General features: G+C 41.4%; 1 protein-coding gene across 1 annotated transcript in view; it reads right to left on the bottom strand.

The window, feature by feature from the left end:
* Positions 1-19,943, bottom strand: part of KNG1 (kininogen 1) — a 28,933-nt gene extending 8,990 nt beyond the window's left edge. Inside the window, exons 1-7 of the mRNA XM_025451319.3 lie at positions 19,521-19,943; positions 15,599-15,709; positions 14,364-14,448; positions 11,691-11,863; positions 10,656-10,763; positions 3,154-3,238; positions 2,107-2,279 (exon numbers count right to left, since the gene is read on the bottom strand). Coding sequence (XP_025307104.1) covers positions 2,107-2,279; positions 3,154-3,238; positions 10,656-10,763; positions 11,691-11,863; positions 14,364-14,448; positions 15,599-15,709; positions 19,521-19,715 — 930 coding nt within the window. The 5' untranslated portion in view covers positions 19,716-19,943. The remainder of the gene's footprint in view (positions 1-2,106; positions 2,280-3,153; positions 3,239-10,655; positions 10,764-11,690; positions 11,864-14,363; positions 14,449-15,598; positions 15,710-19,520) is intronic.
* Between the last annotated feature and the right edge of the window lie 1,072 nt (positions 19,944-21,015).

Raw genomic sequence — 21,015 nt, 5'->3', positions numbered from 1 at the left:
TTCAGGCCCTGAGCTCAACCGCTGAGCCACCCAGGCGTCCCAAGTTGCTCTCTTTAAATGCAAACATAGTGAAGACCGATTCACCTCTTGAGAGTAAGTTTGAAATTTTCACAAGATTTCAGGATGATCTGGCAACAGAAGGGATGTCAGTTCCCTTCAATTCACAGCATTACCTACTGCTGTTCCCTGGCATCCTTCACGCACACTAACGTGTACACACACACACAGACACACACACACACACGAGAGTGTTGATTAGCTAATTCACAGAGCTCGAACCAGCAAGATGACTAGATATTCATGCTTGGGCATGAGAGGTTCTCTTCCTGATGGCAGATCTCTGACCTGCACTAAATGGCAGAGGACCACATACTCCTGCATCATGAAGAATAAGGCACAGGAAAGCAGAGAGGTAAAGTGAGGAGAAGAGTGGACAGACAGGAGGAGCATGGATTAGTAGCCTCCTTGAGGGAACCCGATGTGGGTCACATGCCAGGAGACCAGGGAGAGGGTGCTGGCATCGGGAACAGGAGTAAGGGCCCGAGTAGGAGACACAGTGTCAGGTTTGATTTCCTTGGATACTGTTTGTTTAGAGGGCTTCTTCCAGTTATAAAACTAAAACAGGAAACTAGAAAGAGGAACATAAAGAGCCCATTGTGCCATCACCTAAAAACCAGCACTGTGAATAGTCTAAGGCATTTGTTTCTTTTCAGTATTGTCCTCTGTGCTTTTTAATGACACAATTGAGGACAGAAGACATGCTCAGCTTTATGGCCTCTTGTTTTTCACTGCATATTTTAACACAAGTCACTGACCACACCAAGAGCCTCACAAAGATGCTTTCAAATTGCTGCTTAATACTCCTTTGTAAGGATATGTCAGATAGAGCTCATCATTTCTAGATTATTGATCATTTTGATAGTTTATCTTTTTTTGGGGGGGGGTTATAGTTAAAGCTGCAATGAATATCACTGTATATAAGGACTCCTAGTTTATTTATTTAAAGATTTTATTTATTTATTCATGAGAGACCGTGAGAGAGGCAGAGACATAGGCAGAGGGAGAAGCAGGCTCCTTGCTGTGAGCCTGATGTGGGACCTGATCCCAGGACCCCGAGATCACAACCTGAGCCAAAGGCAGAGACTCTCAAGCACTGAGCCACCCAGACAGCCCAGGACTCCTTCTAGTTTATATTTCTACAAATTCAATATTGAGCCAAAAGCATGATTTTTTTTTTAGTGATACTTCTTTCACCAGTTTATAAAGATTATGTTATTTTGGTGTAAAAGTGTGGTTCTATTTTGATTACTTTTCTTTAGCTGGTATTTAGGGAAGCCAGTTGTGAGATCTATCATGCGACTTTGTCCATAAAAACATTGGTTATAGGCTGCTGGAGTGGAATGAACTTGGGTCTAGTAATCCAGCCACTCATTTTTCAGATGGCACCACAAGAGTTGAGTGAGTCCGAGTGGCTCCAAGATCACTCAGGATGGTGGTGGTATTTTGGTAGAGCTGGGTCTCCTGACCCCCGGAATAGGACACTCTTTAGCCTCTATTGACAGGACATGGAGAGAGAGAGATGAATTCCCAGAGGGTACATCTGTAGGAGGGAAGGGCACTCAAGGCAGGGTAGAAATGACATGCAGGTGAGAATGTGAAGAGTCTGGACAATGACAGACCAATGAGGCCAAGCCCAAGGCACTAAGCAATACTACTATGAGAATGAGTCTAGAAAGGTAGAGAGTAAGTCTTGCTTCTCCTAGCACTGAATTTTGTTAATTATATAATAGTGGCTAGTAATTACAGAGCACTTTGGAGTTTGAAAAATGATTGACATTATATGTTCTTTTTTTTTGACATTATATGTTCTTATTTGATCCTCACCCCTATTGTTTACAGATAGAAAATGGAATAACATGTTTGAAGTGACTTTCCCGAGATCACACACAAAGAATGCAGCGAGGCTGGCACTTGAAATTCAAATCTCCCAAAACCTATTCCCCAGGTATGCTGGTTCTCTGTGCAGAGCCAAGGACAATGGCAAAACGAGTCAGCAATTTGCACATAGGCTATAACATCACTACTTTTGTAGCATAATTTACAGACCTGTACTGTTGCATTTTGCACACTGTCAATCTTGAAATAGAAAGTTCCATTATTCTCTGCGTTAAGCTTTGCAATGGAATGAGTCAGAGGCACCTCCAGCTCTGGGCTGTCAACAGGTATTTTTTTGGGGCAGCCAAGGCAAATCCTGGAAGGTGGTTGTACAAAATCTTCCCCTGAAAGAAACAGGTTTTAAGTTAGCATGTGCAGGGGAAGGAAAAGTCTAGCCCAGTAGCTCCCCTGCACGTGATCTGACATTCATTTAAGGGGGTCATGGGACAGCCCAAGGCTCAGTAGTGAGTGTGTAGAGGTTGTCTGTCTGACTTTTACCTTATGGCCTCTCCTCTTTCCCTCTTCTCAGAGCCAAGTGTGTTCAGGGAAACATTTAATCAGTAGATGTTAGTGGCTCAATCAATACACTGTACTTTTCCTAAGTTTTTGTATCTTTGATAGAACTTGTAAAGAGCAAATCTTACTTAAAGGAATGACTCTCTAGTGGGAAAATTTTAAGTCCTATGATTCTGGTGAGGAGGCAGCTTCAGTAGTGCTTCTCATCATGGAATGCATCCAACTATCTCTCAGGAATGAGAAAAGCCAACTCTTGGTATAAGAAATGAGGACTTGACCTTATATAATCTTGCAGTATTTCCCTTCCCCTCCATTAAAACATGTAGGTTAAAAAAAAAAATCTTTCATTGAAAAGATTTTACTCTAAGTGGTTAAAAATGAGATGCAGCTTTCCCAATTTACAGCACCTGACATAGGGACATGTTGCACACAAGGAAGATCAGCTGGTGTTGTACCCAGCAGCCGGCCATTTCGCCTTGTGTTCACCATAATCCCTCCTGGCTACTTGCAGAGCAGTGTCAGCTGCATCCTGCTGCAGCACAGGTGGGCAGAGATGGGGTCAGGTGTTCTTGGAAAGGTCTGCCAATCAGCTAGACTTTGTGGCATGACATGGAAACCAAAGCACAACTCCTGGGGAAAGACTTTGCCAGCTGTCAGTGACCAACAGGCAGTAGTAGAGCATTAATATGTATCACCTCATACCTGGAAAGAGTTCACACTTCTGCGAGAAAGAAGCAATTCTTAGCTGAAGATCCATGTGTGCATGATCTGTACATTCACCGATATCCTGGTTTTAAAAATATATATAAATACAAAAAGTAAAAAAACATTTTTAAGAACCTTTAACATAAACAACTTGCATAACTCAAAATAGGATGTTGGCCTTACAAATCATCACATAGAAAATGAAAACAAAATATAGTCTGATTGCAAAGTGAAAATAAAAAACAATTAGTTAACAGTATCAACAACAAACACAGTGGCAAGCCCATAGGAACGTGAATCAAGATGACAAGAATACCTAGTAGAGAAATAATAACCATATAAGTGAACAGATATGCCTTTTAAAAAGGCAAGACTTTTAGATTAAGCTAAAAACAAAATTAATGTATTACATCTTCAAGTATAATATCTTATAATAAAAAAGATCAAATTTAAATATATTGGATGAGCAAAGCTATAGGAGGCAAATATGACAAAATAAGAGCTAAAGCATCATTAATACTGGAAAAAGTAAAATTCAAGATAATGAAAAACTCACAAAGATAGCAAGAAAGATTATTTTATTTTATTTCTTTTAAAGATTTTATTTATTTATGAGAAACACAGAGAGGCAGGCTCCATGCAGAGAGCCCGATGCGGGACTCGATCCCAGGACTCTGGGATCACGCCCTGAGTAAAAGGCAGACACTCAACCGCTGAGCCACCCAGGCGTCCTGATTATTTTATTTTTATAAAACACGTAGTATAGAAGCCCAGAATCAGGATAAATAAAGCAGAAAACATATAGGAATAGAAATGGATAAAAATCGTTGTGGTGGGAAAAATTAATGTACACCATAAATCTAAGACAGGCCAGATGGATTAAAAAAATAAATAAGGTCATAGAAGGCTTGAATAACGTAATAAAGATATATTTCAATCATACTTTCATATGATGCACAGGATTTAAAATGACTCTTTCATAAGTGTGGTACAAAATTTTTAATCACTTCCACACTAGTTCACAAAAAAGGCTCAATAAATTTAGCAAATCAGAAATAACATGGCCATGTTCTTTGGCTTCAGCACCAAAAAGAAAAAGAAAACTCCCTGAAAATTAATAATGTAAGTTTAAACAAATAAACAAATAAAGACTAGCTGCTTGGAAATATAGACACATTTACTTAAATAGTTAGGATTCCTTGGATAAGGAAAAAATAAAAGACAAAACAAATTCCACATCATGTTGCCAGAGCACCATTTAGCATTAACTCGTGGTTTTATATTCTTTCATAATTTAAGGGGAGAGGCAAGAACAAAACAAAACAATCCAAAGTCTAGGTGTTTATATCAAAAGTTAAAGAAAAATAATAATGAACAGGCTTTGGGAAAATGAGAAAACAATGAAGGTAAAGGAAAGACTGAGAAGTTTGAAAACAGAAAGCACTAGCATTAAATAATAAATTCAAAAGATCACTCTTGAGGTAGGGAAAAATCAAGCACATAAAAAAGGCAACATAGCAAAGTATACAGGGAAGTATAAAAATACTAGAGAATATCATGAACAAGTGTATGATAATTTAAATTCCAAAGAAATAGATAATTTTCTGGAACCCTATAAATAACCAACTGACTTAAAAACAAGAAGAAAACCTGAATGGACCAATGATTAGAAAAGAAAAGAATGCTACTCCTACTCTAAACTTACATTCCACTTCTCACCTCCAAACAATGTAGATATTTTATGGATGAATACTTTTAAAAATTAAAGAAGTATATATATTTCCCTGTTGTATAAACTGTTTCTGAATATAGAAAAGAGTGGTGGAGGTGCATGGTTGGCTTACTAGATAGAGCATGTGACTTGATCTCAGGGTTGTTGGTTTGAGCCACGTTGAGTGTAGAGATGACTAAAAAAATTAACTTAGGAAATTAAAATAATGGCAAACTATTTTCATTCTGTAAAATTATAACCCCGACATCTAAACTTGAAAAAATAGAATGAATATACAAACACACACCCAGAAAACTGCCAAACTCCTTTCACTTCTAAGTATAGATGTAGGGATCCCTGGGTGGCGCAGCGGTTTGGCGCCTGCCTTTGGCCCAGGGCGTGATCCTGGAGACCCGGGATCGAATCCCACATCGGGTTCCCGGTGCATGGAGCCTGCTTCTCCCTCTGCCTGTGTCTCTGCCTCTCTCTCTCTCTCTCTCTGTGTGTGACTATCATAAATAAAATTAAAATAAATAAATAAATAAATAAATAAATATAGATGTAGAATTCCTAAGCTAGAAATAGAATCCAAATGCATATCTAAAGAATAATTAACACCAAACAAACAGAATTTAATTTAGGGACCTAAAGATTACTTTAGGAAAGTTGTTAAAACAACCTAACAGATTAAATTAGGAAAACATAGTATGATATTTTAAAGTCTATTCTAAACCATTTGCTGAATTCAATATCAATTCCTTATTTAAGAAGAAAACAAATAGAACAAAATTCTTTAAAGAACAGGAATGTTAGGAGGCTTCCTTAACATGATAAAGAACGTCTACTGGAACCCACAGCAAGTATTATACATAATGACAAAATTCTAGAGGCTTTCCCAATAAAATCAGGAATAAAACATGATGGTGTGTGATCACTGGTATTTAAGAAATTATGTCTGTCTATTTGGGTCAATTCATTAAGACATGGAACAAAAAAATGAGTTTCAGAAAAGAAAAAACATTTTTTGCATAAGATATTATTGTATACATACAACAATCAAAGAATCAATGAAAAGCTGTTAGAGCTAATAAGAATTCAGTGAAGTTGCTGGATGTAAGAAAAATGCATAAAAATGTATACATTTGTTTCCAATAATAGAAGAAAATAAAAACAAAAGGGTTTAATTTCTGATGACAATAACCAAAAACAAAAGAAAACAAAACCTAGAAATATCATTAGTGAGCAATATTCTAGGTATATATATTTTAAATATCCCACCACTTTAGAATTATAAAATGAATCTTGTCTAAACAGAGATGTATACCAAATTCTTGACTAAAAAGATTAAAGAGCATATATGCCAGTTCTCCTCAAATTAATTTAGGCATGTAATCCAATTCCAATCTATGTGGCAATGTAAGTTTTTCTCACAAACTTATTCTAAGGTTGCTTTTGAAGATATAAACACTAGATAATAAATCACATATTTAAACTTTCTGTGAAGCTATGGGTGGTGGTATTGGTACAGAAACAGAGAAGAAATTTTTTGGAAGAGACAATTATGGAATGAAGATTGTCACGAATTTATGTAGAAGGGAAGATTGTTGAGATATCTGGTTATTCTCTTTAAAAAATTGAAAAAATTACAAGATACATTAAAATTAATTCCAGATAGGATCAAAAGTTACATGATAAAATACTGACTGTAGACAAACTAGGAGAAACAAAAATGAGGTGACTGCTGAGCAAATGGTAGAAAAATTCAAAATGAAAATATTGGTAAATTTTGCAACCTATAAACAAAAACTATTTGTAAGTCCAGAAATACCATAATGAAAACTAAAAAGTAAACAACAGAAACTATGACAAAGCACTGATACCTTTACTATAGAAATACTGTTTTCCAAATCTTTAAGATTTATTCCAAAAAAGAAATGGTTAAGGAATACAGAAGACAATTTATAAATTCAACTCATAAATTTCTAACAAATGTATGAAAATATAGTGGTTAAATAAGTGCATATTAACCACACTGTTGACTGATAAAATGAAAACTAGAAAGGTTTTTGTCTATGAAATTAGCTAAGTTTTTTTTTTTAATCTTCATGACTTTCTAATTCATTTTCTAAAAAGTAAACTCTATCCTTAAGGTGGGACTTGAACTCATGACCCCAAGATCAAGAGTTGCATGCTCTGACAACTGAGCCAGCCAGGTGCCCCTAAGAGTTTTTTTTTTTTTTTTTTTTTTGATACTGAATTCTATCTGGGGTATGCATTGCTGATAGAATAGAAACTGATACATTCAGCATACAGTTAACCTATATAAAGAGTTTTAAGAGCTTTTTGAAAAAAACTGAAGTATAATTGATATTAGTTTCAGGTGTACATCACAGTGATTAAATATTTTTAAAAAGATTTATTTATTTATTTGAGAGAGAGAGAGAGAGAGGGAGAGCTCAAGCAGGGGGAAGGGGCAGAAGAGGGAGAGGGAAAGCCCACTCTCCACAGAGGGCTTGATCTCAGGATCCTGAGGTCACAACCTGAGCTGAAACCAAGAGCCAGATGCTTAACTGAGCCACCCGGGTGCCCCCGATTCAACAATTTTATACTTTACAAAACGATCCCCATAAGTCTAGTTACCATCTGTTGCCATACAAAGTTATTACAATATTATTGACTATCTTCTCTATTCTGTACACTACATACAGCCCCATGACTTAATTGCTTTATAACTGGAGGTTTGTACTTTTTACCCCCCTTCACATCTATTTCACCTGCTGCCCAAACCCTCTCCCTTCTGGCAATCAATAGTTTGTTTCCTGTATCTGTATGTCTGCTTCTGTTATTTGCTTTGTTTTTAATTTTTTTAATTTTTAAGATTTTATTTATTTATTCATGAGAGACATAGGGAGAGAGGCAGAGACACAGGCAGAGGGAGAAGCAGGCTCCATGTGGGGAGCCCGACGTGGGACTCGATCTGAGGACCCTGGGATCACGCCCTGAGCCAAAGGCAGATGCTCAACCACTGAGCCACCCAGGCACCCTTCTTTTGTTTTTTAGAATCCACATAAGTAAAATCATACAGTAGTGTCTTTCTCTGACTTATTTCACTTAGCATAATATCCTCTAGTTCCATCCATGTTGTGACAAATGGCAAGATTTCATTTTTCATGGCTGAGTAATATTCACCAAGATTTATTTATACACTTATCTATCGATGGACACTTTCGTCTCTTCAAAATCTTGGCTATTGTGAATAGCCAGATGCTTCAATGACCAGACTTGAATCAAACTGACAAAGTGAAATAGTAGTGAGAGCATACGTTTCTGGAGAATTCCTCTCTCTCTTTTTTTTTTTTAATTTTTATTTATTTATGATAGTCACACACAGAGAGAGAGAGAGAGAGAGGCAGAGACACAGGCAGAGGGAGAAGCAGGCTCCATTAACCGGGAGCCCGATGTGGGATTCGATCCCGGGTCTCCAGGATCACGCCCTGGGCCAAAGGCAGGCGCTAAACCGCTGCGCCACTCAGGGATCCCAATTCCTCTCTCTTTTTACTATTTCTTATTATGGTAAAATACATACAATGTAAAATTTGCTATTTTAACCATTAAAAAATGCATAATTCAGTGGCATTAGTTACATTCCCAGTGGTGTGCTGCCATCACCACTATCCATTTCCAAGTGTTCATCACCCCAAATGCAAATTCTGTACTCATTAAACAATAAATTCCCATTCTCCCTCCTCCAGCCCCTGGTAAACTCTAATCTACTTTTTGTCTCTATGAATTTGCATATTTTCGATATTTCATATAACTGGAATCATGCAACATTCATCCTTTCGTGTCTGGTTTCTTTCATTTAGTGTAATGTTTTCAAGTTTTAGTCATGTTGTAGCATGTGTCAGTATTTCTTTCTTTGGCTAAAGAATTTTCCATTGTTTTATACATATATCCCATTTTGTGTACTCATTCATCTGTTGACGAGACTTTGGGTTGTTTCCACTTTTGGACTATTGTGAATAATACTGCAATGAATGTTGGCATACAAGTATCTGTTTTCAATTTGTTTGGGTATATACACCTAGGCATGCATTTGTTGGGTTGTATGGTAATTCTCTGTTTATCTTTTAGGGGAGCTGCCAAACTGTTTTCCACAGCGGCTGCATCATTTTTACATTCCCACCAGCAATATACAAAAGTTCCAGTTTCTCCACGTCCTCCCCAACACCTATTATTTTCCAATTATAAAACTTAAAACCATCCTGTGGCTTGAATTATCTATCTATCTATCTATCTATCTATCTATCTATCTATCTATTTATTTATTTATTTATTTATTTTTCCATTGCCCATTTTAAAATTGGGTTGTCTTTTTGTTGTTGCAGTATAGGGGTTTTTAAATATGTTCTTCATACTAAACTCTTACCAAAGAAGGGATTTGCAAATATTGTCTCCCACTCTGCGGGTTGTCTTTTTACTCTTTTAACCCTTTTAACTTTCCCCCCAATTATGAAATAAATGTATACTTCACCAGAGACACTGAAAAGTATTGAAGAGTTCCAAAAAGTATGAAGAATTAGAAAAAGCACCTGTATTTCCAACTGAAAGTTAACTATATTTTATGTTTTGGCATATTAGTTTCTCACCACTTATAGTTACATTTACTTTATATATTTGAATGATTGTGTATGTATACTTTTGTACCCTACTTTTTTGTTTTTTACTTAACAGATTATGACCATTTTACCGTCACTAAAAACTAGAAATGTAATTTTAATGGCTGCATATATCCTACTCTACAGATATACTGCAATTTACTTAACCATTCATTCCCTACCGTTGAAGATATAAGCCACTTCCAATGTTTCTCTATTAATAATAATGCTGAAATTATTGCTGTCTGGATTTCTCATTTTCTTTATTTTTTTTAAAGATTTGTATTTATTTGAGAGAGAGAGAGAGAGAGCATGAGCAGGGGGAGGGGCAGAGGGAAAGAAGCAGACTTCCCACTGAGCAGGGAGCCTGATGTGGGGCTCGATCCCAGGACCCTGAGATCATGACCCGAGCTGAAGGCAGGTATTTAACTGATTGAGCCACCCAGGTGCCCCAGGATTTCTCATTTTCTTCACATATAATTCTAGAATTCAAATTTCTAAGTTAAAGGGCTTGCACCAATCCATTGCTTAAACAGTGTCTTCTGCTAATAGACCAATATTTCTATTATTTCTGGGGAAGTATCAGGCCTTAGCCATCTTAATATGCACTAATGACCATTACCTTGAGATCCTCTCTTTGAACATAATTTTGGTTCAGACAACAGGATAGCATCCCAGAAAGGGTCACTGAGGGATAGAGACTTGGGATCTGTTTATTAGAGATAAAGGCAGGGGAGGAAAGGTAAGAAAGCAAGCAGAGACAAGTTGGAGGTGAGGGACTGTTCTGAGTAGAGCTTGGGAGTAAGGACATCGGGCACATGGAGAAGAAACGGAGACAGGAAAGGGAAGGCATGAAAAGACAACTTGATCATGGCATCTTTTTGTTTCAGGCTCTCATAGTCCCTGCTGACATCTGTAAGTGCTCTGCTAGGGTGTGTAGACTCTTTGACTAGGTGGGTAAGGCAGCTTGATCAGTACGAGAGCTTCGGAGTTCCCAAGGGAATGTGAATCGGTAAATACCATCTAACATTTTAGCGACCGAGACTTTCTACATAGCTGAGGGTTCCCACACCTGGAAAGACCAGACACAAAATGCTAAGAACTTTATAATTAGATTGTTGCCTACTTACACCATTCAGAAGGGACTTGCAGTCTGGAGTTAAGAATAGATAATTCTCCTTGGAACAATTCGTTTGCTCAATTGAGTAAGTAATTTCATAGTTCCATCCGGTCACCACCTGAAACAATTTTGGATCAAATATTTAAAAGGCAGCTTAAACACCATTGACAGCATCATGAGGAACAGAGAATGCTGCATGGCCTATCATACGTACTCAAGAATATGAACGATGATCCTTCTAGGCAGAAGTCATTTCTCAGGAACTAGCAAACACTTTATGAGTCTCACTCCCTCCACACAGCCCCCCCCCCACACACACACTCCTACACATCTAACAATGGAACACAATATACACGTGGAGTCATTCCGTTTCCCTAAGGAAGACCTAGCAGTGTTTCTTCTCTAGGCAGCAGGAAGGAAAGCTTCCATTGAATCTGTGAAATATTAATAGTGCTATTCTAGATGGCTAAAGAAAACTTTGGAGCTTGGGTGGCCTTTACTGGTAGGACCTCAGGTTCCCAGACTGCTAGGCAATAAGATTTCTCCTGGTTCATCCTGGGCTAGTTGCGCCCTGACACGGCTGGATAGGGACTTAACTGGGCAGAGCCCAGGTGTCGCATGAAAACGAGCTGGAAGGTCTATTAAAAGCAGGGTATGTAAAAAAAGAAAAAGAAAAAGAAAAAAGAAAAAAAAAAAGCAGGGTATGTTACCGACCCAAGTGAGTCCTTTGTAATTGGAGGCTGAAATACAAGGGGCCCAGTCAACTATCAGTAAAGGCTCAGTGAACTGAGGCAATGAAAAGACCAGATTTACAAGTATTTACTTTTTTATCCCCCCAGTGAACCTAGAATTTAGAGGATATCCAGAAAGCTGTGCCAACTTTTTAGGTAAAATTTAATTTTTAGAGCCGTGTTTGACTTACGACAGCTGGGTGATGATACAGTTTTCTTGAAACCCGAAGGACAGAGTAACTTTTTCCATTTCGCTGTTTCTACAAAGAACATGTAATACTGACTCCTGTGCGAAATGAAGTTAAAGAACAAACCTGTCTGTGGGCCTTTTTCACTTCTCTGAGAGCAAAGAGGTGGGAGCGATCCGTGTTGTTGTTAAAATGTTCGATGGCGTGTCTTAGGACGGGTTCCAGCTCAGGGCTTGCAATTGAGATGGGGTGCACACAGCCAAGGCAGTCATACTGGGCTGTCACCACAGGACCCTCGGCTTGACAAAGAGCAGGCAAAAGGGCAGCATTAATGAGTGAAACCTGCATTTAGATACGTTGCCCTAAATACGTAAGATAACTTAGAAGGCCCTCATAAACTTTCCAGTAAATCCTACTATGTGAGAAAAAAAAAAAAAAAAGAGGATGCAAGATTGCTTTCTAGTCAGCACAATAAACCTCTCATTTGCTTAGGAACACCTTATGTGCATAATTTTGTGCACAGTTATTTTAAAATTATTTAAAAGTGGGATGCCTGGGTGGCTCAGGGGTTGAGCCTCTGCCTTCTGCCCAGGTCGTGATCCTGGGGTCCTGGAATCGAGGCCCACGTCAGGCTCCCCACAGGGAGTCTGCTTCTCCCTCTGCCTATGTCTCTGTGTCTCTCATGAATAAATAAAATGTTTTAAAATCTTACTTAAAAGTAATTTTAAATTATAGAAGCAACATGGGTTTATCCTCTTATAAAAAGCAAAACACTGGGGCACCTGGCTGGCTCAATCCATTAAGTGTTCTACTCTTGATATCCGCTCAGGTCATGATTTCAGGATCCATCGTAAGACGGTGCCCCCTGTCATGTGGGGCTTCATGCTCAGTGGGGAGTCTGAGAATCTCTCTCCTTCTGTCCCTCCACGCCCCACCCCTCCACCCCTGCACTCTCGCACCCTCTCTAAAATAAATGTTTTTCTTTAGAAAAATAAAACATAACAGATACATTATTATTTATTATTTTTAGCATTAATTAAAGCTCCTTGAAGCCCAGTTCAGGGTATAGCATTCTGTATCACTTCGACCCAACAAACATGTTTTGCAACTGCTGTAATGAGCCAGGTGCTGAGCTAGGCTGTGGGTACATTAATTCGCTAGTGATGGTCACTGGTGTGAAGCAGTTGAGTAAAGTCAAGTGAGAGAGACAGAACTGCAGACGGATCATCTCAGTATAATTCGGCAGGAGCTTGGAAAATCAGGAGCCCAGAGCGAGCTCAGGGAAAACTTTCCTGAGGAGAACAGACCTGAGCTAAGAAGGGTGAACAGTAGTCAAGGTCAACCAGGCGACAAGAGCTATGAGGCGTGAGGAGGAGCTAGGATGCTGGAGGAGGAGCCGGGAGGTGTGAGGAGGAGCTAGGAGATGTGAGGAGAAGCCAGGAGGTGGGAGGAGGAGCCAGGAGGAGGGAGGAGGAGATAGGAGATGTGAGGAGGAGCCAGGCAGGAGGTGGGAGGAGGAGCTAGGAGGCCGGAGGAGGAGCCAGGAGATGTGAGGAGGAGCTAGGAGGCCTGAGGAGGAGCCAGGAGGTGTGAGGAGGAGCTAGGAGGCCGGAGGAGGAGTCAGGAGGTGTGAGGAGGAGCCAGGAGGCGGGAGGAGGAGCCAGGAGGTGTGAGGAGGAGCCAGGAGATGTGAGGAGGAGCTAGGAGGCCGGAGGAGGAGCCAGGAGATGTGAGGAGGAGCTAGGAGGCCTGAGGAGGAGCCAGGAGGCGGGAGGAGGAGCCAGGAGGCGGGAGGAGGAGCCAGGAGGTGTGAGGAGGAGCCAGGAGGTGTGAGGAGGAGCTAGGAGGCCGGAGGAGGAGTCAGGAGATGTGAGGAGGAGCTAGGAGGCCGGAGGAGGAGCCAGGAGATGTGAGGAGGAGCTAGGAGGCCGGAGGAGGAGCCAGGAGATGTGAGGAGGAGCTAGGAGGCCTGAGGAGGAGCCAGGAGGCGGGAGGAGGAGCCAGGAGGCGGGAGGAGGAGCCAGGAGGCGGGAGGAGGAGCCAGGAGGTGTGAGGAGGAGCCAGGAGGTGTGAGGAGGAGCTAGGAGGCCGGAGGAGGAGTCAGGAGATGTGAGGAGGAGCTAGGAGGCCTGAGGAGGAGCCAGGAGGCGGGAGGAGGAGCCAGGAGGCGGGAGGAGGAGCCAGGAGGTGTGAGGAGGAGCCAGGAGATGTGAGGAGGAGCCAGGGGGCCTGAGGAGGAGTCAGGAGGTGTGAGGAGGAGTCAGGGGTCGTGAGGAGGAGCCAGGAGGCGGGAGGAGGAGCCAGGGGGCGGGAGGAGAAGGACGGCTCCGAGAAAGCAGGCTGAGTCCGGGCCAGTGGTGTGGAACACGGTATATGTCCGTTTCGGCCGAGCTTAGAGCAGGAGGCAGAGAGGGGTGGCCCGGTGCGTGTGGTCGCAGAGTCCTCTGCTGCGGGTCTCTAGCCGGCGTGGAGGCCGGGGCCCGGGCTCCCTCGGGAAGACGCGTCTGAGGCGCTCTCCCCGTTATTTCGGGGCCGTCCGAGGCCGGAGGAGGCGGGCTGTAAGAACGGGGCGGGGGGCACTGACGGGCGAGAAGCCGACGTCACGTGCTCGACGAGGAACGTCCGTCTGCAGTTACCAAGGAAGGTTCCCAGCCCAGAGCCCGAACCCGCGGGTCGGAAGCTCAGGCCGCAGGGAGGGGGGGCCCTGGGGAGTCCGGGCGCCTCCTGGGGGCTCTCCCCGAGTGTGCGGCCCCAACACCGGCAGGAGCCCGGCGCTGCTCTGCCACCGGAAAGACCCACCGGGAGTGATTTGGCAGGTCTGCGTAGCCACGGAGAACTTCGTTTTCCCTCTCTTCCCCACGGTCGCGGAGCATTCTCCCGTGGCCTGCAAAGAACAAAAAGAGAGAGAGGCCATTTATCTCCACCTTTCAGGCGGGAAATCCACCTCGTACTGTGGCTCAATATAGCTTTGCCTTTCTTTTAAACTTGCCAAGATTTTTTTTAAAAAACAGTTTTGAGGCCCAAGAATGAGTTTTTGTAGCCTAAGGATTATTCTTACAAGCCACTGACCTCCACGAGCCGTTGGAGGGGAAGCAGTACAAAAGGCGAGGTTTTCCTTATCTTAAAGATTTTATTCACTTATGCATGAGAGACGTAGAGGCAGAGACACAGGGAGAGGAAAAAGTAGGCTCCACGCAGGGAGCCCAACGTGGGACTCGATCCCGGGTCTCCAAGGTCATCACCATGGGCTGAAGGCGGCCCTAAACCGCTGAGCCATCCGGGCTGCCCAAAAGGTGAGGTTTTAAAGCAAGTTTCCTTTTCACCAAAATGATGCAGCGCCTTAGAGCCGGCCCGTTAAACTCTCCTCTTGATTGACCTCCCATTTCGGTGTTGAAACCGCGTGCAGGAGGCCAGCGCTGTGACATGCTGGGGGCGGACCCCGGACTGTGGAAAGAGCCGCCTGCTTCTGAGCAGACACTGTCCCCACGCCCCCCTCATTAAGGCAAAACAACCAGCTGCGCTGTGCCAGGCACGTCGATAGCCATTGTTATCAAAAGAAGCTTCTTGGCATACTGTGTCTCATTTCATCCTCCAACAATCCGATGAGGCCGTTGTTAGCTCCCCTTTAGGAGGCAGCACACAGGCTCTCCGGGGTCTGCTAGTTGGAGGCAGAGCCCATGCAAATAAAGCACCCATGCTGTCCCTTCACCAGCCCTGGATCTTGGCCCAAATGTTGATCTGTTGTCTCTTTGGGGCCTGGTCTACTGCCCCAGTTGGTCGATAGAGTCCCCTTCTCATGGGAGGACTTTCTCTGTATTTAACTGCTGGGCTTTGTGCTCTGACACAGAGCCCGAGAACACAGACAACAAACACTTGCCTTTTCTACACATTTGAGGGTTTATATGCATCCCTTACAAAGAGCCTAACTATACTAACCATCTTCAGCTCTAGTAAAAAAAAAAAAAAAAAAAAAAAAAAATTCTGCCAGTCTCAACAGAGAACACCGGGGGCTCAGGAACCGTCAACCCACTTACAGCTTGTGTAGATTCTTTGTAGTCACAATCCTGCCAGGTTTTGCCACTTTGAACAGAACAATTTCCTTCCCTGATCTGGTACTTGAAGGAATAAAATGTGTCAGGGTCGTCCTGAAAAAAAGCAACACATCACTGACCCAACAGCAAATAATTTGAGTGGGCTCCAATGCAGGTATGAATGTTTGATCTTGACTTAATTCAAAGAGAGCAAAACATTTATTAAAAATGCTGAAAGTTATAAATATTAACTTGGAAGAATGTTCATAATATATTTACACCTAGATATTTGTAAGTTACAAAGTGGTATCCATAGTATTAGCCCATTTTTATAGAAACCAATTTTTGGTACATATGTGACTTTTAAAAGTCTGGAAAGTTATGAAGCAAAGCTATTAAAATGTCTTTCAGTGGTGGGAGTATGGCTGTCTCACTTCAAACAAATGTTTGTGAGTTGTCTTTTTAAAAAATAAAATATATTTCTTTTACAGTAAGAAAACACAGGAGGCCGCTTTTCATTAAAAAATGTTAGTATTTATCTCTAGATGGTGGATCAATTTTTGGTAACTTTAGTATTTTTATTTGCCTTAGTTTTTCTATTTTTTCTAGCATGAATGAGATAATAAATAAAACTTTTAAAGTGCAAAGGCACTTTAAAGACTTTGAGATCTGAAAATATAAAACTCCTAGGAGAAAACATAGTAATTTCTCTGACATTGACCTTGGCAACATCTTTCTAGATATGTATTCTCAGGCAAGGGGAACAAAAGCAAAAATAAATTATTAGGACCACACTAAAATAAAAAGCTTTTGCACAGCAAAGAAAACCATCAACAAAATGAAAAGGCAACCTACTGAATTGGAGAAGATACTTGCAAATTATATATCTGATAAACGGTTAGCATCCAAAATATATAAAGAACATATATAACTCAATGCCAAATAAAACAAACAATCCAATTAAAAAATAAGCAGAGGACCCGGATAGACATTTTTCTAAAGATGACATATAGATGGCCAACAGACACTTGAAAAGATGCTCAATATCACTAATAATCAGGGAAATGCAATGCAAGACTACAATGAGATATCACCTAACACCTGTCAGAATGACTAGAATCAAAAAGACAAGAAATAAGAAATGTTGATGAGGACATGGAGGAAAAGGAACCCTCTTGCTCTGTGAGTGGGAATATAAATTGGTGCAGCCACCATAAAAAAACAGTATGAAGTTTCCTTAAAAAATTAAAAATAGGGGTGCCTGGGTGGCTCAGTAGGTTAAGTGTCTGCTTATGGCTTGGGTCATGGTCCAGGGATCCTGGGATTGAGCCCCATGTCGGGGCTCCTCGCTCAATGGAGAGCCTGCTTCTCCCTCTCCCTCTGGAGCTTCCCCTGCTTGTGCCCTCTCTCTCTTTTAAAATCTTTTAAAAATTAAAAATAGAAATACCATATGATCCAGCAATCTACTATTGGGTATTTGCCCAAAGAGAACAAAAACGTAATGTGAAAAGATACATGCATCCATATGTTTATTGCAGCATTATTTACAATAGCCAAGATATGGAAGCAACTCCAACATCCATCAATAGATGGATGGATAAAGAAGATATATATATATATATATATATATATGTACATTTATATATATGTATATATAACTTTCATCCTGTAGGTTCAAGATGAGGTTGTCAGCAGTGAGATAGATATGGTTCTGTGATGTAGCGATCGTCTTAGAGATGTTCTGGGATGCCCGGATCTTGTGCAGTTTGATATAGCCAGGGTTATACATATATATATATATATATATATATATATATATATATAAACACACACACACATATATATATACACACACACATATATATACACACACATATATATATCCACACACACACACATATATATCTACACACACATATATATATCCATACACACACACATATATATGTCCACACACACATATATATATCCATACACACACACACACATATATATATCCACACACACACATATCTATCTATCTATCTATCTATACACACACACACACATATGGTATGTATAATGGGATATTACATAGCCATACAAAAGAATGAGATCTTGCCATTTATGACAACATGGATGGACTTAGAGGGTATTATGCTAAGGAAAATAAACCAGACAGGGAAAGACAAATACAATATCATTTCACTTATATGTGGAATCTAAAAAAATGAGATAAATAAACAAACAAAAAGCAGAAACAGACTCCTAAATACAGAGAAAAAACTATAGTTGCCAGCGCAGAGGAGGGTGGGGGGATGAGTAAAATGGGTGAAGGGGCATGGGAGATACAGGCCTCCAGGTATGGAACGAGCAAGTCATGGGATTGAGAGGCATAGCACAGGGAATAGAGTCAATGATAACTGTAGTAGTGTTGTATGGTGACAGATGGTAGCTACACTTGTGAGCACAGCATAATATATAGACTTGTCAAATTTCTGTGTTGTATACCTGAACTATAACCTGTAATACTCTGTGTCAACTACAACTATACTTTTTTCCAAAAAAAAAAAAAAAAAAAAAGTGCAAAGGTGGTAAGTTAGGTGAGCCTTCCAGATATAAAATCCTGACATGTCAAACAGCAAGGGACCAGAGAGGTGAAGACGTCTAGCCCTTCCTTCACTTTGTAGTTGAGAGAAAGGAGGCCCCGAGTAGATGGGCAGGGCTGAGGCAGCCCCCCGCATTTTGGAAAGGCAGAGCTGGCCCCGTATCCCAAGTCTCCTGACTCTCAGAGCCTACTAGCATCACATTATTTGTATCTGGGATGATCATCAAGATAATCTCCCAAGTTTCTTCCAGGTCTCAGATTTTGTTCAAGAACTAGGCAGTGGAGGTATAGATGGTGCCCGTATGGCAAAGCAAAGGTAAAGCGTAATTCTATGGATGTTTTAGAACAAAAAACTACATTTGTCATGGATGTCAGCCAATAAAGAGACCATCAATCAACTGTTACTTGAAAGGACCAGGACCAAATGTCTACATCATTGCACTAGTTTGTGAAACAGAATGGCTCAATTTTACTTTCAGGAAAAAAAAATTATATTCAGTGGGCTTTTTCCTTTACCCTGATCATATCAAATGACTGGACATTTCTCCTCTGCCAAAGTAACAGCTACCAACTATCATAGGTACAGAATTTTAGAGTGAAATTCATTTAAACAAACTACTGTAAGATTTGTATTTTTTGAAATCACACAGTCAGGATTTGTCTCCAACATGAGTGCATCAATTAGTTATAAAAAATATTAAAAGCCATCTAGAACATCGCTGTTACTCTTGATGCATTGAGCCACACAGACAGTATAATTAACTCTAATCACCATGCCATATATTAGATCCCCAGGACCTACTCATCTTATAACTCGAAGTTTGTATACTTTGACCAGCGTCCTCCATTTCCCCCAGCCTGAGCCCCTGGCAACCCCATTCTACTTTCTGCTTGGGTGAGTTGGGCTTTTTTAGATTCCATATGTAAACATGATCATATAGTATTTCTTCGACGTGAGCAGCCCCTCCCCTCTGAAGTCTAGAGGTCTTCATATTGTGGTCTACCGCTGGTCACCCAGTAAGTCCTTTTGCTGCGGTCCAGTTGAGTTCCTTGATTCTCCTACTCTGCATAGTTTCTTTCAAATGACCCCATCTACCTTTGTTTCACTGTACCTTGCTTTTCTGATCACCCAGGAAGCCGAGCTTGGTCGCCCAAGGTCTAATCATACCCTGCCCCGCACCCCTGGGGCAAAGAGTGGTGTTGATCTTTTCTATGCGCTATAAGCTTCTACCTTTGCTTCTCAGTTCTTTGGTGATTGCTGAGGGGGGCGAGGGGGACTGGGCTCCGCGTGACAGCATGTATCTTGAATGGTCTCAGGGTAAAACACAGCTCACTCACCGTCCTGGTGCCTTCTGTTACACGATACAACACAAACTGGTTGCCACTTTGGTTTCTACTGTTATATTTCTTTAGCGCAGTGTCCACAGCCTTAAATAGATCCTCATCATTGCAGTCGATTTCTTCTGAGAGGGACTCCTGGGTTAAACTTGGTAGCAGCCTGGAGCAAAGAAAAAGCATAGCAAGTAGTTTCATGGTTTAGCGGTCTCCTTCCAGGAGCTGAGGAAGGGTTTCACCAAGAATCTGGTGCCAACTTGAATGCTGATTTTAGCAATTTCCAGCCCTTTATCTCCTCTGTACTCTTATCTCTCTGCCTCAGTGCTCCGGATCCTGGTGGGTTCCTGCTGCCATACACTATTTGCCCTATTTCCAAAGGCTCTGTTGGGTTATCCAAGCAGATTTCAGGTGGAGACATTACAACACCAGGGTTGTTGACCTGCTTGTTTGCATTCAAGAAGCACGTGGGAGCACAGGGCACATTTCCAGGTGATTGCACAATGCTGTATAACAAATCAGAACAGAAACTAATAAAGGAGGAGGAAAAACCAGCAATCACCTGTTATTCCCTTTCCCAAGTGACTTTCCCAAAGCCCTTTATGAAGGTCACTACATGGGACAACAATGAGTACAACGTACAGATACCTTTCAATCATTTCTTTGCAAGATATCTAGCTGCAGAAAAAACGGGCTGCTACCAATTGCATGGCATGCCTGCGGAGCCCACGCACAGGGACATAGTGCATGGTAGGAGTCCCACACCAGGACACTGGTGCAACTAAAGTTAAAATATGGGCATCCTATATGGTCTCTGGTCAAGTCAGCCTCTCTCCACTCAATTGTATTGATTTTAGAAAAGAAAATGCTCCCCAGGGAGAAGGAGACAGGAGAGAAGCATAAGAAGAGATGATTTGAGTGAAGCCCAGTGTCCCCCATCCTTGCTTCTTGTTTCTGATGTGATGGATTTGGGTGTCTACTCACCAAGCCTAAGGAGCCTTTCTGATAAACCCCAAGTTCTGATTCTAGCTCCTCCTGTACTGCACACTGCTACACATTTCCTTCTCTCCCAGCTTTAGCTTCTGTCTCTTTGGGGGCCCCTCTTTTTCCCCAGCCTAACAATTTACCCATATCTTTCTTGGCCTTTGTTTTTTCCCCCTATCTACTGCCCCATCCCCTGGCCTGGATACACACACACACACACACAAACACACACTTCTACTTTCTGCCATCACTATGTACCTGCAACTGCTTCGGTAAGTCAGGTAGTGAGCCCAAAGTCTTATTAGCCCTTGTCTAAATGCTTGAGCCCTGATTTGGGAAAAAGGGAAAAGAAAGAGCATTTAATGGTGGAAAAAGACATTTGGCACAAAAACTGAATAAAGAGAAGTTACCCCTTAGCCTGGAGGGAAGATCTGAGAAGAGCAGAGGTCTCTGGGAGGCCTCAAGCAGAGAACACCTCTACCCTGCTTTCTGGCCACGTAGCCAGGAAGGCAGCAAG

Source organism: Canis lupus, chromosome 34 (assembly GCF_003254725.2).
Source record: "Canis lupus dingo isolate Sandy chromosome 34, ASM325472v2, whole genome shotgun sequence".
Taxonomy (NCBI): Eukaryota; Metazoa; Chordata; class Mammalia; order Carnivora; family Canidae; genus Canis; species Canis lupus.
The sequence above is the reverse complement of the archived record's forward strand: the minus strand, read 5'-3'. Positions and strand labels throughout refer to the sequence as shown.